At 48.4% G+C, this 20,544-nt stretch overlaps 2 protein-coding genes across 4 annotated transcripts; one reads left to right on the top strand and one right to left on the bottom strand.

Moving 5' to 3' along the window:
- The first annotated feature begins 14,441 nt into the window (after positions 1 to 14,441).
- Positions 14,442 to 17,149, top strand: LOC123578293 (transmembrane immune signaling adaptor TYROBP). Of its 2 annotated transcripts, none has more exons than XM_045441245.1 (5): positions 14,442 to 14,583; positions 14,983 to 15,009; positions 15,160 to 15,294; positions 15,460 to 15,506; positions 16,918 to 17,149. In XM_045441245.1, the coding sequence occupies exons 1-5, from the start codon at positions 14,523 to 14,525 to the stop codon at positions 16,981 to 16,983; spliced, it is 336 nt and encodes a 111-aa protein (XP_045297201.1). In that variant the 5' UTR covers positions 14,442 to 14,522; the 3' UTR covers positions 16,984 to 17,149. The 2 variants fall into 2 exon arrangements, with proteins under 2 accessions (XP_045297201.1, XP_045297202.1); XM_045441246.1 differs by having other exon boundaries at positions 15,463 to 15,506.
- A 677-nt stretch (positions 17,150 to 17,826) lies between these two features.
- On the bottom strand, positions 17,827 to 19,395 carry HCST (hematopoietic cell signal transducer). 2 transcript variants are annotated; one of them, XM_045441261.1, is made up of 4 exons: positions 19,212 to 19,395; positions 18,800 to 18,823; positions 18,208 to 18,339; positions 17,827 to 17,977 (listed from the first exon to the last, which is right to left on the bottom strand). In XM_045441261.1, exons 1-4 carry the CDS (start codon positions 19,252 to 19,254, stop codon positions 17,940 to 17,942), a joined length of 237 nt encoding a protein of 78 aa, XP_045297217.1. In that variant the 5' UTR covers positions 19,255 to 19,395; the 3' UTR covers positions 17,827 to 17,939. The 2 variants fall into 2 exon arrangements, with proteins under 2 accessions (XP_045297217.1, XP_045297216.1); XM_045441260.1 differs by having other exon boundaries at positions 17,827 to 17,980; positions 19,212 to 19,381.
- Positions 19,396 to 20,544: the final 1,149 nt, after the last annotated feature.

A 20,544-nucleotide genomic window follows, 5' to 3' on the forward strand; every position in this document is an offset into this window, starting at 1 on the left:
ATGTTTGAAATGTGGTTCCCTATAGCTGAGGAGAGTTCAGGTAAATGTGAGATTTCATTCACCATGGTTGGGATGGGAATGGGAATGACCCTTCTGGAGAAGGATTGGGCAGCCTGAGTTCAAAGCCTAAAAATGTGTGTATCTGTTAATTCACCATTTATACATCTAGGAATTTAGCCTCTGAAAGAATCCAGCAAGTGGGAAAAGATTTCACTAAAGAGATTTTCATGGCACCATTTTCTAATAATAACAGAAAAAACAGACCAAAACCAAAAACAAATTGAAAATAATCCCGTGTCCCACTAACATTTGACAAAGACCCATGGGATGTCATTTGAAGGTAAAGGGATTCCTTGCGAAAAGAAACGTGGGAAACGCTGGCTTGAATAAAGTTAGACGAGCTGCTTTGTTGGAATTTTTATCAGCATGCATACAGTCCATGATAACTGTATGGGGAAGGGGTGGGGGGACCTTCTAGGCATTTCCACCCACCCACCCCCCCCCCCCGCCGGATTTATTTGGTCAGGCAGCCTGAATCAGTTGGCTATAGCTGGCAACTGTCCTGCTATTCCTTGCTCCTCATTCTGTTGACCACATCAGTTCCCAACACCTACTCAGATTCAAAGGCAGGGAAATAGACTCCACCCTTTGATGGGAGTTGCCTTGAAGTCAGATAGTGAAAGGCAGGGAGACAGAGAGGGTTGAAAAATTGGAGCCATTTTTTGCAGTCTTCCAGAATCTTTGCTTCATGGAACATATTAGGTAAGGCAAATTACTAGCTTTAAAAAAAATATATTTTAAAGTTTATTTAAAAAAAAATTTTTTTTAAGGTTTATTCATTTTTTAGAGACAGAGAGACAGAATGTGAGTGGGAGAGGGGCAGAGAGAGAGGGAGTCACAGAATCTGAAACAGGCTCCAGGCTCTGAGCTGTCAGCACAGAGCCCGATGAGGGGCCTGAACTCAGATTGGACAGGGAAATCATGACCTGAGCTGAAGTCAGACGCTTAACTGACTGAGCCACCCAGGCACCCCACAAGCTCTTGTTAACCAAAGAAGCCCAAATTTCAGTGGCTTGATACAATCTATCTTTCCTTCACACCATAGTGTAAATGCAATCAGTAGGGGGTCTCTGCCTCTGAGTCACCCTGGGACTGAAGCTCCTCCCATCTGGCAGCTCTGGGCTCCTTTAGTCGGCCTGCCCCTGCCCCCAGTCCTCTCTACCGGTGGGTATTGAAAGAGGTGAGGGCCACAAGTGCGAGGTTTTCAGGGTCACACCTGGAGGTCCATCACAACACATTTGCTCGAGTTATTGCCTCACATACCTGATTACAAGGGACGATGGGAAATGTGGTCCAGCTGTATGCAAAGAAGCAGAGGGAAGCAGTTTTAGTGACAAATTAGCCAGTCTCTGCCACAGATTTTGGAACATGCTGGCTATCTCTGAAAATAGAAACGTCATATTTATTAGTTTTCTTATTTATTGCCTTTCTCCCTCCACTAGGAGCCAAGCTCTAGGAGGGCAGTTTTGTTCACTATTACATACCTATCACCCATCCAGGGGCCTGGGCAAATAGGTGTTAAATAAATGAATACATGCACGAATTAATAAAAATTCAATAACTTCAGAAGATATAACATTACAAACCCATTAAGAGTTATATTTCTTGGCACAAAAACAGACACATAGACCAATGGAATAGAATAGAAACCCCAGAACTAGACCCACAAACGTATGGTCAACTCATCTTTGACAAAGCAGGAAAGAACATCCAATGGAAAAAAGACAGCCTCTTTAACAAATGGTGCTGGGAGAACTGGACAGCAACATGCAGAAGGTTGAAACTAGACCACTTTCTCACACCATTCACAAAAATAAACTCAAAATGGATAAAGGACCTGAATGTGAGACAGGAAACCATCAAAACCTTAGAGGAGAAAGCAGGAAAAGACCTCTCTGACCTCAGCCGTAGCAATCTCTTACTCGACACATCCCCAAAGGCAAGGGAATTAAAAGCAAAAGTGAATTACTGGGACCTTATGAAGATAAAAAGCTTCTGCACAGCAAAGGAAACAACCAACAAAACTAAAAGGCAACCAACGGAATGGGAAAAGATATTTGCAAATGACATATCGGACAAAGGGCTAGTATCCAGAATCTATAAAGAGCTCACCAAACTCCACACCCGAAAAACAAATAACCCAGTGAAGAAATGGGCAGAAAACATGAATAGACACTTCTCTAAAGAAGACATCCGGATGGCCAACAGGCACATGAAAAGATGTTCAGCGTCGCTCCTTATCAGGGAAATACAAATCAAAACCACACTCAGGTATCACCTCACGCCAGTCAGAGTGGCCAAAATGAACAAATCAGGAGACTTTAGATGCTGGCGAGGATGTGGAGAAACGGGAACCCTCTTGCACTGTTGGTGGGAATGCAAATTGGTGCAGCCGCTCTGGAAAACAGTGTGGAGGTTCCTCAGAAAATTAAAAATAGACCTACCCTATGACCCAGCAATAGCACTGCTGGGAATTTATCCAAGGGATACAGGAGTACTGATGCATAGGGGCACTTGTACCCCAATGTTTATAGCAGCACTCTCAACAATAGCCAAATTATGGAAAGAGCCTAAATGTCCATCAACTGATGAATGGATAAAGAAATTGTGGTTTATATACACAATGGAATACTACGTGGCAATGAGAAAAAATGAAATATGGCCTTTTGTAGCAACGTGGATGGAACTGGAGAGTGTGATGCTAAGTGAAATAAGCCATACAGAGAAAGACAGATACCATATGGTTTCACTCTTATGTGGACCCTGAGAAACGTAACAGGAACCCGTGGGGGAGGGGGAGGAAAAAAGGAAAAAAAAAAAAAAAAAAAAAGAGGTTAGAGTGGGAGAGAGCCAAAGCATAAGAGACTGTTAAAAACTGAGAACAAACTGAGGGTTGATGGGGGGTGGGAGGGAGGAGAGGGTGGGTGATGGGTATTGAGGAGGGCACCCTTTGGGATGAGCACTGGGTGTTTTATGGAAACCAATTTGGACAATAAATTTCATATATTATAAAAAATAAAAAAAAAAAGAGTTATATTTCTTTTTTTTAAATGTTTATTTATTTGTTTTGAGGTGGGGCGAGGGGCAGAGAGAAGAGAGAAAGAATTCCAAGCAGGCTCTTCGAGATCATGACCTGAGCCAAAATCAAGAGTCAGAGGCTTAACTGACTGAGCCACCCAGGCACCCATAGACTGATATTTCTAAGGGGATTTTAGGAACATGAGAAATTGCTCATGTGTAATGAACACTTAGATAGGATATAGGTTAGGTAGGATATGAACCCTGTAATAGAATTCAATATAACAGTGGCTTAAACAAAGTAGAACTTTATTTCTCTTTCACCAATAGATGAAGTATAAATAGTCCAGGGTTTCATTGTGATGGTATGGAGGTTTCATGGCATCAGAGATCTAGGCTGTCTAACCGATGGTCCTACCACTCCTAGGGGAGTGCCCTGGCCTGCGTGGCCCAAGATGGTTCCCACCACATTCACATTCCAGGCAGTGAGAAGGAGAAAAGGGAAATGGAGACTCACCTCACCGCTCTTTCCTAGCGTAGGTGAACCGAGAAATGAAATATATTTAAAATTTTTTTTAACTTTTATTTATTTTTGAGAGACAGAGAGAACCAGCGCATGAATGTGGGAGGAGCAGAGAGAGAGGGAGATACAGAATCTGAAGCAGGCTCCAGGCTCTGAGCTGTCGGCACAGAGCCCGATGTGGGGCTCAGACCCATGAACTGTGAGGTCATGACCTGAGCTAAAATTGGACGCTCAACTGACTGAGCCACCCAGGCGCCCCAAGAAATGAAATATATTTTAAAAATTTATTTTTATTTTGAGGAGTGCCTGGGTGGCTCAGTCAGTTGAGCGTCCAACTTTGGCTCAGGTCTCCGATTTAGTGAGTTCGAGCCCCACATCGGGTTCGTTGCTGTCAGCGCTGAAGCCATCCATGCAGGGCACACTTCCACTTTCAATCCCCCGTCCCCCTCTCTCTCTGCCCCTCCCCCGCTCTCTCTCTCTCTCTCTCTCTCTGTCTCAAAAATAAATAAACATTTAAACATTTTTATTTTTATTTGTTGAAGAAACCAAGAGTCAGACACTTAACCAACTGAGCCATCCAGGCACCTTGAAATCTTAAAAAAAAAAAAAGTTTATTTATTTATTTTGAGCAAGAGAAAGCGTGAACAGGGGAGGGACAGAGAGGGAAGGAGAGAAAGAATCCCAAGCAGGTTCCATGCTGTAAGCAAAGAGCCTGATGTGGGGCTCAATCTCACAAACCATGAGATCATGACCTGAGCTGAAATCAAGAGTCAGACACTTAACTGACTGAGCCACCCAGGCAGCCCCGAGAAATGAAATCTTAGCTTTGGTGTCTAATTTATTTTGCCCTCTGTACTGTGAGGGTCATCTTCTGGGTTACTTTCCAGAGCAAAGAGCAGATGTATAACAGTAAGGTCAGGTCACAGATGAGCAGTCGAAGGGAATATAGCTGCTTATTTCCAGGTAATACAAATTCTTTGCAAAAATTGGCAGGATGATAGGTCAGACATCTGAAGTGTTTGCATGTATGTTGTCATTTTTGTTGATCCTGCCTATTCTTGTTCATGATATCTTAGATTTGTAGGAAGAGGGACATTAAAAAAAATTTTTAATGTTTTTATTTATTTTTGAGGGAGACACAGAGAGACAGAGCACGAGTGGGGGAGGGGCTGAGAGAGAGGGAGACAGAATCCAAGCAGGCTCCAGGCTCTAAGCTGTCAGCACAGAGCCCAACGTGGGGCTCGAACTCATGAACTATGAGATCATGACCTAAACCAAAGTCGGATGCTTAACCGACTGAGCCACCCAGGCACCCCCAACCCCCCAAAATTTTTTTAAAAAAGATTTGTAAGAAGAATCTGAAGACCTAATATGGCTGTATGTTACTCCAGAGGGGACATTCATCCAGAACAAGACCCAGGTTTACCTGACTTAGGGGCTACAAGGATAAGCTGTTAATTCACATGAAGGCTAGGTGATTTCTGGCTCACTCTTACCTTGAGTGTGACAAGCCTTCAGATCCCAGTTGAAAATGAAGAGTGATGTTCGCACTCTCCAGTCTGGGTGGACCTGGGCCTCTACTTTTTGCCTCTCTAGTCCCAAACTGTCTTCTGGATTGGACCATGTCTTCAGAACATAGTGAAGACATTTGTTCTGAAGGCATTTGAATTCTGGGCTCCCTTTTTGTTTTATTTTGGATATTGGATGCTATTTCTTTACCCTCTTACTAGTGCTTTGCTGCTTTTAGTAACTTTTCCTATATATTTCAAACTGCATTTTTAGTTTTGAGAAAGAGAGGGAGGGAGAGAGAGAGAGAGAGAGAGAGAACGAGTTGGGGAGGGGCAGAGAGAGAGGACAGAGAATCCGAAGCAGGCTCCATGCCATCAGCGCAGAGCCCGATGCAGGGCTCAAACTCACGAACTGTGAGATCATGACCTGAGCCGAAATCAAGAGCCAGATACTCAACCAACCGAGCCACCCAGGCACCCCTCAACCTGTATTTTTCTTTAATGTTTATTTATTTTTGACACAGAGAGAGAGAGAGAGAGACAGAGCATGAGGAGGGGAGGGGCAGAGAGAGAGGGAGACACAAAATCTGAAGCAGGCTCCAGGCTCTGAGCTGTCAGCACAGAGCCCGACACGGGCTCGAACTCACAGACCGTGAGATCATGACCCCAGCCGGAGTCAGACACTCAAACGACTGAGCCACCCAGGCGCCTCCCTCAACCTATATTTTTATTTGTTCTTCAGGGGAGGGTGCTTTCTGATTTCTTAGAACACCAATATTGACAGCAGAAGTCCTGTATTTTTTTTCCTCCAAAAAATTGCCTTTATTTGTTGTGTTTTCTGAAATTAAAATATTTTTATTTATTTATGATTATATAAGTTAAAAATACTCTCTGTAAAAAAACAAATGTAAAGGATGCCTTAAATTTTTAAAAAAAATTTTTTTAACGTTTATTTATTTTTGAGACAGAGAGAGACAGAGCATGAACAGGGGAGGGGCAGAGAGAGAGGGAGACACAGAATCTGAAGCAGGCTCCAGGCTCTGAGCTGTCAGCACAGAGCCCGATGCAGGGCTCGAACTCACGGACCGTGAGATCACGACCTGAGCCGAAGTCGGACGCTTAACCGACCAAGCCACCCAGGCGCCCCAAGGGTGCCTTAAATTTTAAGCCCTGCATGGGGCTTAAAATTGTAGATTTCTAATTCATTTATAATGACTGCATTTATGATATGGATGAACCACAACTGATAAATCTATGGAGCATTGCTTTAATTATATTTTAAAGGCCTTCCTTTCACAAACGTATAAAGCCAGCTGTTGTGGCCTAGGATGTCTGTTCACTGACAGTGTCGGGGCCACATTCCTGCGAAGAGGGAGAATAGAGAAAGGGAGGACACACTTTTGCCTTTAGCGACACAACCTGGAAGTTGTTTTCTCCCGCATTCCAATGACCAGAAGACAGTTCCAGGGCCTCATCTGGCTCCAAAGAGGCTGAGAAACACAGTCTTGGCTAGGGGACCAGATGTCCAATTACCAATTACATTTTAATAGAAGAAGGGAAGAAAACAATATTTGCTGATTGCTGGCATGGTGCTTCACTCGCCTTGCAAGTCAGTCCTTGCTAGCACTTTCCCACAAGCCAAAGCGGGAAACATCTGTTTAGTTGTCAACACTGAAACTGGTAGGAAATAAAGACATCATGAAACCGCTTTACCAGTTTCTTTGGTGCTTCCAATTTTCATCTTTTTAAAACAATTTTTTATTCAAGTAGAATTTACGTAGAGTAAAATACATCCTTTTTAGTGTATTGTTCTATGAACTTTGACAAACGCATGCAACCATGAAATCATCACAAGAAAGAATAGAGAATTCTATTGTCCTCCCCTCCCCAATTTCCCTCACTCCCCTTTGTGGTCAACCACTGCCTCCACTTCCAGCCCCTGGCAGGCACCCATCCAATTTCTGTCCCTCCAGGCTGCCTTTTCCAGAGTGTTCTATGGATAGAATTGTGTATGTAGACTTTTGAGTCTGGCATCTTTCCCACAGCATGATGTACTTCAGATTTGTTTGTGCTCTTGTGGGTTTATCAGTAGTTCATTCCTTTTTCTTGCCGAGTAGTATTCCATTGTGTGGATGTACCATGATTCATTCATCTGCTGAAGAAAACATGGCTTGTTTTTAGTTTGGGGCAATTATAAATAAAGCCACTGTTTATATGGCATACTGGTGTTTGTGTGAACTTAAGTTTGACTTCTCTTGAGTAAATATCTAGGAATAGGATTGTTGGGTCATATGATAAGCGTGTGTTTAACTTTATAAGAAACTGCCACTTTTCCTAAGTGGCTGAACCATTTTGCGTTCCCACCAGCAATGTGTAGGAGGGTTCCCGTTGTTAGGCATCTTCCGCGGCTCTAGGTGTTGTCAGAACTGCTGCTGTTTGCCATTCTTTTTTTTAATTTTATTATTTTATTTTTTTAATGCTTATTTATTTTTGAGACAGAGAGAGACAGAGCATGAACGGGGGAGGGTCAGAGCGAGAGGGAGACACAGAATCTGAAACAGGTTCCAGGCTCTGAGCGGTCAGCACAGAGCCCGACCCGGGGCTCGAACTCACGGACCGCGAGATCGTGACCTGAGCCGAAGCCGATGCTTAACCAACTGAGCCACCCAGGCGCCCCTGCTGTTTGCCATTCTAATAGATGTGCAGTGGTATATCATTGTGGTTTTCCATTTTATTTTGACTAAAGAATCAAACTCTCATCTTGCCGGGGAAGGGGAAGGCAGGCCCTACGGATTGGTGCCTTTGGTGTTGTGGACATCTCTCATGCTTTCTATTCAGATGTCTGGAGTCTTTTGAACATCTTCTCTACATTTTGGGAATGTCCTACCTTATGAATTCAGCTTCCCCAGTCCAGAAGTCAGAAATTCCCAGCCTTCCTTGCAGCTGTGTGCAGGCATGTGTCCTGCACTTTGCCAATCGAATGCACCCACGTTTTCAAGAAATTTTTAATTTGGAGAATTTTGAAATGGAGGAAGACAAAAGAGTGTGAGGAATCCTGAACCATCTCTCTAACCCCGACGACCGTTCACATAGGGCCGATCCTTTCCCCCTCATTCTCCTCCTCTGTGTGGTCATGCAGCATATTTTATCGGTAAATGTTTTGGTATTTGCATCAGAATTTTATCTGAAAGAGTGAAGAGAAAAAGGAACCAACCTGTAAAATCGATCCCGATGTGAATAGCGGCGGAAGTCTTAGCAGAAACTCCTGGGTGGCATTAGGATTTGTGTAGCCCCGGGACAGATCTGTGGCACTCACCAGAGATTCAGTGGTCTCCCTAACATCCTTGAACACACCCACTTTGCTGTTTAAACGAGTTAGTGGCATCTACCGTATGCAATGAAGAATTGTGACTGCTATATCTGGGTCAGGTGTCACCTTGGTTTAATGACCAGAGCCAGGACCTGAGCATAAGTAGCTCCAACTTGCAGAAAGAGGCCTTGAGAAGACAGTCACAGTGCAGGAAGTTGTAAGCCAGGTAGTGTGCCCGGAAGTGGCGAATACTGAGGGAGTATGGGGGAGGAGCCAAGGGCATTCCCCACATGCTGCTTAGGGACCAGTCCTCCTTCATCTCCAACCCAGTGTTCTCAAGCACCCTGCCACTTTCTTACAGACTTTGCCCCCCCCCCCCCCCCCCCCCACAAACACACACACCAGCCACAGGTGATTGGTTTGGGAAATGCAGGGAATACATGCTGAGCCAAGCTGAGTCCTCTCCCAGGATTCTTTTATTTTCTTTTAATTTTTTAAGTGTTTATTTATCTTTGAAAGAGAGAGACAGAGCGTGAGTGGGGGAGGGACAGAGAGAGAGGGAGACGCAGAATCCAAAGCAGGCCTCAGGCTCCAAGCTGTCAGCACAGAGCCTGACGCAGGACTTGAACCCATGAACTGCCAGATCATGATCTGAGCTGAAGTCAGAAGCTTAACTGACTGAGCCACCCAGGCGCCCCCCCAGGATTTTGTTTCCTTTCCTTTCCTTTCCTTTCCTTTCCTTTCCTTTCCTTTCCTTTCCTTTCCTTTCCTTTCCTTTCCTTTCCTCTCCTCTCCTCTCCTCTCCTCTCCTCTCCTCTCCTCTCCTCTCCTCTCCTCCCTTCTCCTCTCCTCTCCTCTCCTCTCCTCTCCTCTCCTCTCCTCTCCTCTCCTCTCCTCTCCTCTCCTCTTTTAAATCATGGGCTCAGCAAGAGTGAGCTATTGATGACAGAAACTGTGCAGTTCCATAAGAAACAGAGAGGGCTGAACAAAGCTGGCCCAGAGAGAAGCGGAAGCAAGCTATGGAGAATCTTGGAGTCAGTCTGGATCTGTCCAGCGTTCCATCATCCCATCTCCTCTGATGTTTAGGTTGCTTAGTTTTCCCCTTAGAGCACTTGTGTATTAACCTCCACATCTTCACAAACTTCACCCTCCAGCCTCAACTAGTTCAAGTTGGGCTTTTGAAACTGTATTCGGTGGAGTATAGATTTGGTTGTAGTAATAAAGCTCCCAAAATAACAGTGCTGTTTCCATTGTCTATTGTTTTCTAACAGACCATCTAAAAACATAGGGACTTAAAACAACAATAATTTATTATTTCTCATGATTCTTTCAGCCGACTGGGTGGCTCTTCTGCTCCACATGGTGTTGCCTAGGGTCACTCAGGTGGCTGCATTTGGCTAGTGACTGGCATGGCGAGAAAGATCCAGATTACTTCTTTCACCTTCCTGGGGCCTTGGCACTTGCTATTGACTGGGGTGCCTTGATTCTTCTCCTAGTGGCCTTTCTTTCCACACATGGTGTCTCACCTCCAAGGCCTCTTTGTGTGTCCTCACTCTCTGGGAAGGGAGCTTGGACTTCCTTACAGCATGGCAGCTGGATTCCAAGAAAGCAAAACCAGAAGCTATAAGGATTCTTAAGGTCTACCTTCAGAACTGACACAGCATCCCTTCCACCACGTTCTTTGTCAATGCAAGTTGCAAGGTCAGCTCAGATTCAAGGGCAGGGAAAATGGGACTCTACCTTTTGGTATGGGGGATGGCGTGTGCATATCGGGAGGAAGAAATTCTTGGTGACCATCTTTGGAGACTACCTACCACAAGTGTCTTAAACAAGGTAGAAATTTCTCCCTTACGTAAGAGTCCGGGGTTGGTGTGGCTCTTCCAAGGTGATAAGCACTGAGGATTCTTCTATCTTCTTACTCTTTCATTGTTGTCATGTTGCCCTCATCCACTTGTTCCAAGTTTCCCACATTCCAATTCCAGCAAATGAGAAAGTCAAGGAGAAGTGTAGAGTGCATTCCTCCACAAAGGCTCTGCCTTTTAAATCGCCGCTTTACTTCCCATGCTACCCATTGGTAGAATAAAGTTATATGGCCACTCTAAATGCGAAGGAGGCCAGGAAATACAGTTTTTAGTTTAGTGGGCAGATGCCTTGCTAAAAATTGTGTGGAAGAAGGAGCAGGAGGATATCGGGGGAACCCTAGCGTTCTTATCTGCCAAGTGATTAATTCAAGAAGAAACAGGGGGCATGTCTGGGATACCCTTAGAGCATGATGCAGACATGAGGAGCCACGTTTAATCCAACCTGTTCCTGGTGGCCATTTAGTCCAATATTGAAAGAATATTTTCTGGGGAGCCTGGGTGGCTCAGTCGGTTAAGCATCCGACTCTTGATTTCAGCTCAGGTCATGATCTCACAGGTTTGCGAGATCAAGCTCTGCATAAATAAATAAACTTTATTTATTTAAATAAATAAAATAAACTTAAAACAAAATTCCTGGGCATCTACTTTATGTGCTGAGAATACAACGGTGAGCACGGCAGAAAGGTTCCTGTCCTCATGGAATTTCTATTCTAGAGGAAATGGCAGACAGTAAAATGGGAACACATAAATCAGAGAATTTCAGGTATGATAAATACAGGAAGAAAATGAAATTGATGGTGATGGGTGACTTGAGTGGGAGAGGTCTCTGGGAGGGTGTAACATTTGAGCTGAGAGCTGAAAGACCAGAAGTGGCCAGTTCTACATGGACTTTGGGAAAACCATCACAGGCAGAGGGAACAGCAGGTACAAAGGCCCTGAGGTGAGAGTGCACTTGACTTATACAAGAAACAACAAGAAGGCCAGTGTAGCTGGAGTCGTGGAAGGGAGGAAAAGAGGGGGAGAAGGGGAGGACAGAAAGATAGGCAGGTCTTGATGTAAATATATGCTTTTATTTCTCCCGGGTCAACGCCTGCTTCTGAGGAACTGCTGGATCTCCGCGTAGGTGAATATTTACCTTTATAAGGTTTCTATTTTTTCATTTCCACCAGCAGTGTGAGATTTCCAGTTGCTCCACATCTCTGCTGACACTTGAGAGGGTCAGTCTTTTTATTTTGTTTATTTTTTAATTAAAAAAAATTTTTTTTTACATTTTATTTATTTTTGATAGAGAGAGACAGAGCACAAGCGGGGGAGGGGCAGAGAGGGATGGAGACACAGAATCCGAAGCAGGCTCCACGTTCCAAGCTGTCAGCACAGAGCCTGACGCGGGGCTCAAACTCACAGACCGCAAGATCATGACCTGAGCTGAAGTTGGACGCTTAACCGACTGAGCCACCCAGGCGCCCAAGGGTCAGTCTTTTTAATTTTAGTCATTTCAGCGGATGTGTAGTGGTATTTCATTGTGGTTTTAATTCGTGTTTCCCTAATGACTAATGATGTTGGACGCTTTTTCACAGGCTTATGGGCCATTCACATCCCTTCTTCTGTGACATTATCTGTTCTAATATTTTGGCTATTTACAAAACTGGTTCTCTGCCTTTTCAAGAAAGCTTCCTCCGGGGCGCCTGAGTGGCTCAGTCGGTTGGGTGTCTGACTTGGGCTCAGGTCATGGTCTCACTGTTCGTGAGTTCGAGCCCTGCGTCCGGCTCTGGGCTGACAGCTCAGAGCCCGGAGCTTGCTTCGGATTCTGTGTCTCCCTCTGTCTGCCCCTCTGCTGCTTGCACTCTGTCTCTTGCATTGCCTCAAAAATAAATAAACATTAAAAAAAATTTTTTTTTTACAACTTTCCTCTGGTTGTTATGGGGAGGATGGGCTGTAGGGGGCAAAAGTGGAAGCAAGGAGAGCGAGGAGGGGTTGTATCTTCCACAGAGACAAGCTTGTTACAGGCTAGACACATTGCCTGCTTTCTGGCAAAGTCAGTCTGGGCCTTGCCCAACTCTTGGGCTTCTGCCAGGAGACATTGAGACATTTTACAAATCTCAAGGGAGGGTGAAACAGCCCCACTTCCTGGAGTCTGGCACCCTGTGAGGGTGGCTCGCAGTCAGCTGGGTGCCCCCCATCACAGCCTTCTTTCACTCAATGGTTCGCCCACCCATGAGAGCCCAGCCCGACCAGCCCAGGCCAGCATCCTGCGGTCCGTACCGGTGCGATCATATACAAGATGCTAAAACATTGAAATCACTTCTGGTTGGTAAAGAGCCTCTACCCCACCTCCCACAAATAATCTGCCACTAACTCAGTCAGTTCCCTTGGGAGAGCTCGGACTTCCCCACATCTCAGCAGTGGAAAGGGGAGGCTCTGGGACTCGGACCCAGCACCAGCCCAAGGGCCGCAGCTGCTTGATTGGATGGTGCGTGAGCGCGTTGTCAGACTGGATTCCCGGGACGGCTCAGGCCTGGCTGGAGCCGGGAGGACCGGATTGCGGGGCTGAGTTTGAGGGGTTGAGAGAGGACTTTCATCAAGAGGAGCCCAGAACTGGAGACTTGAAGTACTGATGATAACTGTAATGATGAGGATAGTGATGAATATGCACTGAACACATACAGGGTGCCACGCGGGCATTATTCTGGTAGACGTCACAAAATCCTCTCAATATTTTGGACTGTAGCAGCAGCCTGGCCCCTGCTTTGGTCCCTGCCCCCTGCAGTGTGCTCCCCCTGCCCAGCCAGAGGGAGCCCACAAACGCCTGATTCAAGACCCTCCAGGCTGAGAGCTTCCTGTGGTCGCTGACTGAGACCACGGCTCGCTCGGCTTCAGCCACCTTGAGGCCTAGTGTGCTGCTGGAAGGGCCTCCACAGCTCGCCTCTTCTCTCCGTGCTCACTCCAGGCCTGGCGGTGCTAGGGGTGGGGGTGTGGGAGACCTGGCCAGGCCTGGGCGATGGAGGCTGTTAGCAGCCAGTGCTCCCTCGGACTGGGCCCTGACCCTCCTCTGGCTTCCAAATCCCCCCACCACAAAGGGCCACTCGGAGCCTGTCCCATGACCAGCATCCAGGTTCCCCTTTTCTCTCCTAAGCCCAGGCCCAGGGAGCTGCGGGGTGTGACGCCTGGATGGGGGAGGGGGGCTTCCTGCCGCTGGCCCATCCCCCAGTGCCTTAACCTCAGGTTCCTCCTAGCCAGTCCCAGCTCAGGCTCCTGGAGGGGCCTAGACGTCCCTGTCTCCCCCTGGGTGCCCTCCCTCTGTCCTCACTTCCAGCTACTTCCTCATTTGGTGGGGCAACCCAGCCTGGCCCAGTGGTCACCGTGTTGTCCCCCCACTTGCCTCACCCCAAACGCTCAATCCTGTGTCCGTGCTGTGTGTTTTGGTGTCACTGCCTGCCTCTCTCTCTCTCTCTCTTTCTCGGCCTCGCCATCTCTTTCTCCTTCCTTATCTTTCTTTCGTCTTGGTTCTTTTTTTCTTTCTCTTCTAAGGGTCAAATATCTGTCCCTGGGTCCTGTATTTCACTATCACCTTTATTTCCTGTGTGACCTTGGGCAAGTGTCTTTATCTTTCTGTAAAATGGGGACAAGAGCACCTACCTCTGAAGGGTGCTGTGGGGGTTAAATGAGTTAACACTTAGGACAGAGTGCCTGTGGCTCATTAGTGCCATATCCTGATGGCTCTCTTTTAATATCCTGTAAACATCACAAGGCTCTGAGTATCAAATAATTATAGCTGATGCTTATAAAAAGCTGACAAGTGTGGGACCCTGTTCTAGAAACATTAATTCATTCCATCCCCATAAACCCCTACAAAATAGGTACTATTTTACTCCTCATTTTACAGATAAAGAAACTGAGGACCAGAGAGGTTGAATGGCTTGTTCAAGGCTGCCCAGCCAGGAAGAGGCAATGCTGACGGCAATCATAGCTACTGACTCTCCCGTTACACCGATGGCTGACCCCTGAACGGGGGTGGGTTGGCACATTTCCCTTTACGTTCCGGTAGTTAGGGGCTATAGCATGGCCCCTGGAGCGTCTTGGCCTGATTCTTTCTGGCGTTATCTGTCTCTGTCCCTCCTCCTGTCTTGTCCCCTCCTCCCTCCTGCCACCACCCACCTCAGACTTCCTCCTTCACTTGGTTGGACGCTACACCATATCCCACCGGCCCTTGAACTCTGGTGTCCAGCAGCGTCACCTGCGTCATGGGGGTCCTTGGACCTTCCAACAGGCTCCTGTTCCTGCCTCTCCTCCTGACTGTGGGTGGTGAGTTGGGGGCTTCTGCAACTGCCTCCCCCGTCCCTGGGCTCAGCTTGGAGCAGAGCAGAGAGCAGGGTAGAGCCCAGAGTAGAAGGAGAATCAAAAGGGAGGTGGAGGGAAGCAGATCCCCAGCTCCCTAAAACTTGTGGGTCTCTCCCAGAGCCTGAGCCCCCAAGATCTGGCCTCTGGCAGAAGCGGGGGTGGGGGGACTCTAACGGTGTTGCAACAGGGCAGGTCAGGGTAAAAGTAATACAGTCCAGTGGCCTTGACGCTGACCCACAGGTCCCACCAGACATCATTCTCCACTCTTATCTCCTAGCTATCAGGACCCAGCCTCCCCAGCTTCTGTGCCCACCCTGCAGTCACAGCCCCAGGCCTCAGTTTACCTTCTTTTTCTCTCCTCAGGTTTTAGCCCTGCCCAGGCACAGAACGGTAGGCCTAGACCCTGCAATTCCCCTCCCTGCCTCCCAAACACTTCCCCATCTCTGTTCCCCAGTCTTTCCAAACCTACCCCTGCTGACACCTCCTCCCAATTCCCAACTCCCACTGACCGCCCCCACAACCCCTGTGCCACATTCTCAGAATGCAATTGCTCCGTGGTGAGTCCCGGTGTGCTGGCGGGGATCGTGCTGGGGGACCTGGTACTGACCCTCCTCATCGCCCTGGCTGTGTACTCCCTGGGCCGGCTGTTCCCTCGGGGGCGAGGGGCTGTGGACGGTGAGTGGGGCCGGCAGGGGAGAGCCTGGGGCCCTCTGACGACCTGGCAGGGAGGGGTAAGCCCCCAAGTCACAACCATCCAAAGGGACATTGATGGAGGGACAAAATTGTCCTGATTCACCACCTTAACTGTCTCTGCACCCTGCACTACTCCCCATCCCCCAGCAGTGACCAGGAAACAGCGCATTACGGAGACAGAGTCGCCATATCAGGTGAGAAAACCAGCTTCTCACATCTCACTCCTACCCTGTGCATGTCTGTCCTAAACACCTCCCCAGTCCCTTTAGGACCTAGACCCTAAAGCCACTTTCTCAGCAACATTTCAAACCCTCAAAGACTAATGGGGCTTTCATGATCTGTCCACAAGGGCTTTCAGTGATCAATCATGACCTTATGCACAACTTAAAATGTGTGAGAAAACCCAGGGATGGCTTTACCTTTGCAAGGGCAAATGCAGGCCTTAACCTTCAGGCAGGCACTGAATTGTTCAGAACAGAATGACTTCTGGGAGAAGCTCTTAGAAGGGCAAGAGGATATAATTCAGCTCTAATTCAGTAACTCTGAAGAGAGGAGTTTTAGAATTTTTTGGAAGGAGGGATCCTGTATCTCTTTGAGAAGCTGATGAAAGCTAGAGATTCCTCAGAAAATCCACACAAAAATTTACAAAATTGTGCATATAATCTAGGGGCGGTACAAGTACCCTTGAAACCCTTCTTAAGAACCACCATGCAGACAGAGGCATCTCTCCTTCTCTTGCCTCTCTGTCAATGTCCTTCTCAACCCTTTTGGGGGTCATGGGCTCCTGTGAGAATCTAATGGAACCTGAACAGACCCCTTCCCATCGAGGTGTGCACCCAGACCAGTCGTTTGCATATGATTTCAGGGATTCAGTTTGAAGTCTGTCTCTTTGGACCATAAACCTCCCCCCTCAATTGTGAGCCTTGTTCTATGAAATCTCTTACTTACCTGCAGCCAGCTTTGCTCTGCTTCCCTTGTGGATTAAAAAGTCTTTTTGTAAGGTGTAAGAATCTTGAGTTTGGCTCCATGAGGTCCAGAAGAATGAGGGAGATTTTCGGTTAGCGGGGGCAGTGAAATTTTGGGGGAAAGCGTTATTCTAATTTATTTATCCTTTGGTAGAATTTGTTGAGCACCTACACAGCAACAGTTTACATACTAGTTGGAGAGATGGACTTGAAACAAATTAACATAATATCATTGGGGGAAGTATCATGAGGGAAATAAAGCTGGTGTGGCAGTGACTGGGGTGTGCGTGTGGAGGGGAGAAATTAGATGGGGTATATCAAGAAGTGCTTCTCTGAGGAAGTGACATGAGCTGAGACTTGCAGGTGGAGAAGGAACCATCCATGGGAATATCTAGGAAACCTGTGTTCTAGGCAGAGAGAACAGCACACACAAAGGCCCTGAGGCTGGGACACGATGGTGAGGCAGAGCAGAAAGGGAAAGACTGAATGCACTTGATTAAAATCCAGATCTCTTCCATGGCTGCAAGGCGGACGAAGCTGCTAGGAGCTTTACAGGCCACCGGGAGAAGGCTGAATTTTGTTTTAAGTTTATTCAGTGTACCTCTTCCACTAATGGTTCCCACCCTGTCCCTCCCATTAGGAGCTCCAAGGTCAGAGGTCAGATGTCTACAGTGACCTCAACACACAGAGGCCATATTACAAATGAGCCCAAACCACAGCAGTCAACAACCTGATGCCTGGATCCAGTCATTCCTGATGCCTACCCAGCACCTTATTCCTCCTCCCATCGAGACACAGATCCAGAGTGCTCTCCCTGAGATGTCAGACTTTTCTCCACCACTGCTCCCAAATAAACATGGCACACAAAAACACTATTGAGTTATTCCAGATCTCTGGGCTGAAGGAGCAGGGGATATGTGAAGTTCCTGGGAGGGAGGGAAGCTCTGGGGACCCTGGGGTTCTTTGAGGAAGACTTAGAACTGGAGGTGTTCTGGAGCACCTGGCTGGCTCAGTTGGAAGAGCATGCAACTCTTGATCTCAGGGTTGTAAGTTCAAGCCCCACATCGGCTGCGGAGATGACTTAAATTGTTTTTAAGAATTTTTTCAATATTTATTTTTGAGACACAGAGAGAGACAGAGCGTGAGCAGGGGAGGGGCAGAGAGGGAGACACAGAATCTGAAGTAGGCTCCAGACTCGGAGCTGTCAGCACAGATCCCGACACGGGGCTCGAACCCACGAGCCACGAGACCGTGACCTGAGCCAAAGTTGGATGCTTAACCGACTGAGCCACCCACACCCAGGCGCCCTTACAATCTTTTTTTTTTTTTTAATGTTTATTTATTTATTTTTGAGAGAGAGAGTGTGGGGGAGGGGCAGACAGAGGGAGACTGAGAATCCCAGGCAGGTGCTGAGCTGTCAGTGCAGACGCGGGGCTCCATCACACCAACCATGTGATTATGATCTGAGCCAAAGTCAAGAGTCAGACGCTTAACTGATGGAGCCACCCAGGCTCCTCCCCCCCAAAACATCTTAAAAAACAAACAGAACTAGAGGTATTTCAGTTGCTTTATTCCAATCCAAGTCGGGAGTGGGTATCCTGTGCCACCACACACAATGCAGGATGAGAGGGTCAGAAGTCAAAGGTGTCACTTACAAGGGGGTCAGCCCCTGCCAGGCATGTTCATGTAGATTTTGTCATCTTCTGGGGGTGGGGGAGAGAAAGCATGAGGCCTGACCACCTACCAGCCACCCACGTCTCCACCTTCCTGGGGACCCCCTGCCTCAGGGGTTTCCTCAGGAGTTCCCCCATGCACCACCCCCAGGGTTTCCCCAGCATATCCTCCAGGGCTTCCCTGGGGGACACCTCCCTGGGCACCCCCTCCCTAGGGCCATCAGCCCCTTCGGGCCCCATCCTGTCTCTGCCCTCACCTTGGGTGGGCCTGTGGCGGGGGCAAGCACACACAAACACCACCGCAACGATCAGCAGCGACACCACCAAATCTGCGGCCATGAGGCCTACCAGCATCGGCAGGGAGGGGGGCCCACATCCGGAACAGGAACCTGGTGGGTGGCGCCCAGACAGAAGGGGATTGAGGTGGGGGAGGGGAGTTCCAGACCCTCAGGACTGCACTTTGGGCATATGGGACAGAGGAAGTCCCTGGGGGGGGGGGGGGGGGCGGGTGTCTGAGATTCCCTGGGTTTGACTTGGGGGATGAAAGGGGAGGTGGAGGACTGGAGACAGGTGGGGGTGTCCCAGCACAGAGAGACATGGGTGGTGCTTCGGGCCTAGTGGGTACTCCCAAAGAAGGCTGGGGGGTGGCTGAGTCCCTGGGGCTTCAATTTGGTGATGAGAGCAGTGATACGGGACCCAGAGAGGGCTGCAGGTCCTCTGGGGGCTCTGATTTGGGGGTGAGAGGTGAGGTGGTGACCTGGGGTGTTCCAGGACCCTCAGGCCACACTTTAGGGACAGAAGCAGTACCTGAAGGTCCCTGGCAAAAGGGAAGGAGTGCTGATTTCTCACCTGGGGTTGTCAGAGCCGCAGCCACTGTGAAAAGAGAGGGAAGGCGGGTCAGCAGGGAGAGGTGGTTCCCAAAACAGGGTGCAGGGAAAGGTGGTGTCCTGAGAAGCAACCTCCATTCCAGAGGGAGCAGATGAGAAAGAGGCCAGATGGGAAGGGGAGCTCCCAAAGACACACAGAGATAGGAAATCAGAAGAAGGAGAGACAGACCCAGCAGGGAGATGGGGCGATTAACAGGCAGAGGCTCCAGACTCCGTTTCTCTCCCCAGAGAACCAGCCTCTGAAGCCAAATGGATCTTGAGGAGGGAAGGGGTACTGGGAGGATCTGCTCTCAGCACCCCTCCCTTCAGATGCCGCCTGAGCCACCCTTTTCATAAATACCATGCCTGCCACCCCCCATAGCCACTGGCTTCACCTGGGAGCAAAAGCAGGAACAGGATGTCACTTGAAGGGGCCATGGTGGGTAGGGGCTAGAAGGGGTCTGGCAAAAGGCTTTGGTCCAGAGAAGTCCTGAGGAACAGTGGGGGAGTAGAGAAGCAAGCAATAGCGGATATCACCCTGCTGGTGACAAGGCCACCTGCTTCCTGTGTGTGTGGGAGGGGTAGAAGTGGTGAGTCCCTGTGACTGCCTTTGGGGGTAGGGTCAGAGACCAGGGAGGCTGCTATGTTTGTCCAGGTGGGAGGTGACAGATGGACCAGGTTGTGGGCACTGGAGAGATGGAAAGATTCTGGAAGTAGAACCAACGAAATTTGTTAACCATGTAGGTATGGGCGTGTGAGAGACAGAGGGATTCAGGATGACCAAAACTTCTGGACTGAGCGACTGAAAAGTTGGGGCATCCTTTGACGGAGATGGCAAATGAGGGGAAGCAGGTTTAGGGGAAAGTGTCAAGGTCTGGGGACACTGAGTTGGAAATGCCTGACAGATTCCTCGTGGAACTGAATGACCACAGCTGCATCTATGAATTCAGGGGATAAATCTGGTCTGGAAATGTAAATTTTCAGGTTGATGGCTTATGGATGGTATTTAAAGCCACGAGACTGGATGAGGTCACCAAGGAAGTGAGTACAGACAGAGGAGTGCCCCTGGCCCCCAAGAATGGGTGAAGAGGCGGAAACAGCCAGGGAAGCAACAGCATGTGAGGGAGGAGAACCAGGAGAGCAGAAGCCTTGAGAGCCTGGGAGAAATGATTAACACGATCACTGAGATGGGAACCGAGAATGAGCCTCCCCTGGAATGTCAGTTGGCTTGAGGGCTGGGAATTCCTGGCTGCTTAGTTCACTGCTATACCACAGCGCCCAGCAAAGTACCTCTCTTGCAGTAATAAATCATTTTAAATGATGATGAATAAATGAGAACTGCCCTCTCAAAAAGAAGGTGATGTGGGGGAAAGGGAGAAATTTGAGCCCACCTATGGTCGCTCTTACCAACAGATCTTCCCTCCCTGGGGACCGGGACCCCAGTCCCCTCTTCCCCCAGGACACAGTAATACTGTCCCCTCTCAGCCCAGGGCCCAGAAATCGAAACGTCCATCACCCCCTTGGATAGAGCCTCAGAAGTCTAGGCCCTCAGTGCTCTCCTCCTTCAGGACTCGGCTGTTCTAGGCCCACTTCTCCTTCAGACCTAAGATGGGGCCCCCAGCTGCCTCTTTCCTGGGAGACTCAGGAGTCTGGCTCGCAGTGTCAGCCCCGCCCATTCAGAGACTCGGCTTGCTAGAGCGCGACACGGGCACTCCCAGGCCTGTGGGC

The sequence above is a fragment of the Leopardus geoffroyi genome, chromosome E2 (genome assembly GCF_018350155.1).
Source record: "Leopardus geoffroyi isolate Oge1 chromosome E2, O.geoffroyi_Oge1_pat1.0, whole genome shotgun sequence".
Taxonomy (NCBI): Eukaryota; Metazoa; Chordata; class Mammalia; order Carnivora; family Felidae; genus Leopardus; species Leopardus geoffroyi.

Excerpts from the sequence above, each read along its gene's own strand:
- LOC123578293 (XM_045441245.1), top strand. The coding sequence starts at position 14,523 with ATGGGGGTCCTTGGACCTTCCAACAGGCTCCTGTTCCTGCCTCTCCTC. Across the intron at positions 15,010-15,159 it reads CCCTGCCCAGGCACAGAACG|AATGCAATTGCTCCGTGGTG; the intron begins GTAGGCCTAGAC and ends CCACATTCTCAG. Across the intron at positions 15,507-16,917 it reads AGACAGAGTCGCCATATCAG|GAGCTCCAAGGTCAGAGGTC; the intron begins GTGAGAAAACCA and ends CCCTCCCATTAG.
- HCST (XM_045441260.1), bottom strand. The coding sequence starts at position 19,254 with ATGGCCCCTTCAAGTGACATCCTGTTCCTGCTTTTGCTCCCAG. Across the intron at positions 18,824-19,211 it reads GTTCCTGCTTTTGCTCCCAG|TGGCTGCGGCTCTGACAACC; the intron begins GTGAAGCCAGTG and ends CTCTTTTCACAG. Across the intron at positions 17,981-18,207 it reads CCGCCACAGGCCCACCCAAG|AAGATGACAAAATCTACATG; the intron begins GTGAGGGCAGAG and ends CCCCACCCCCAG.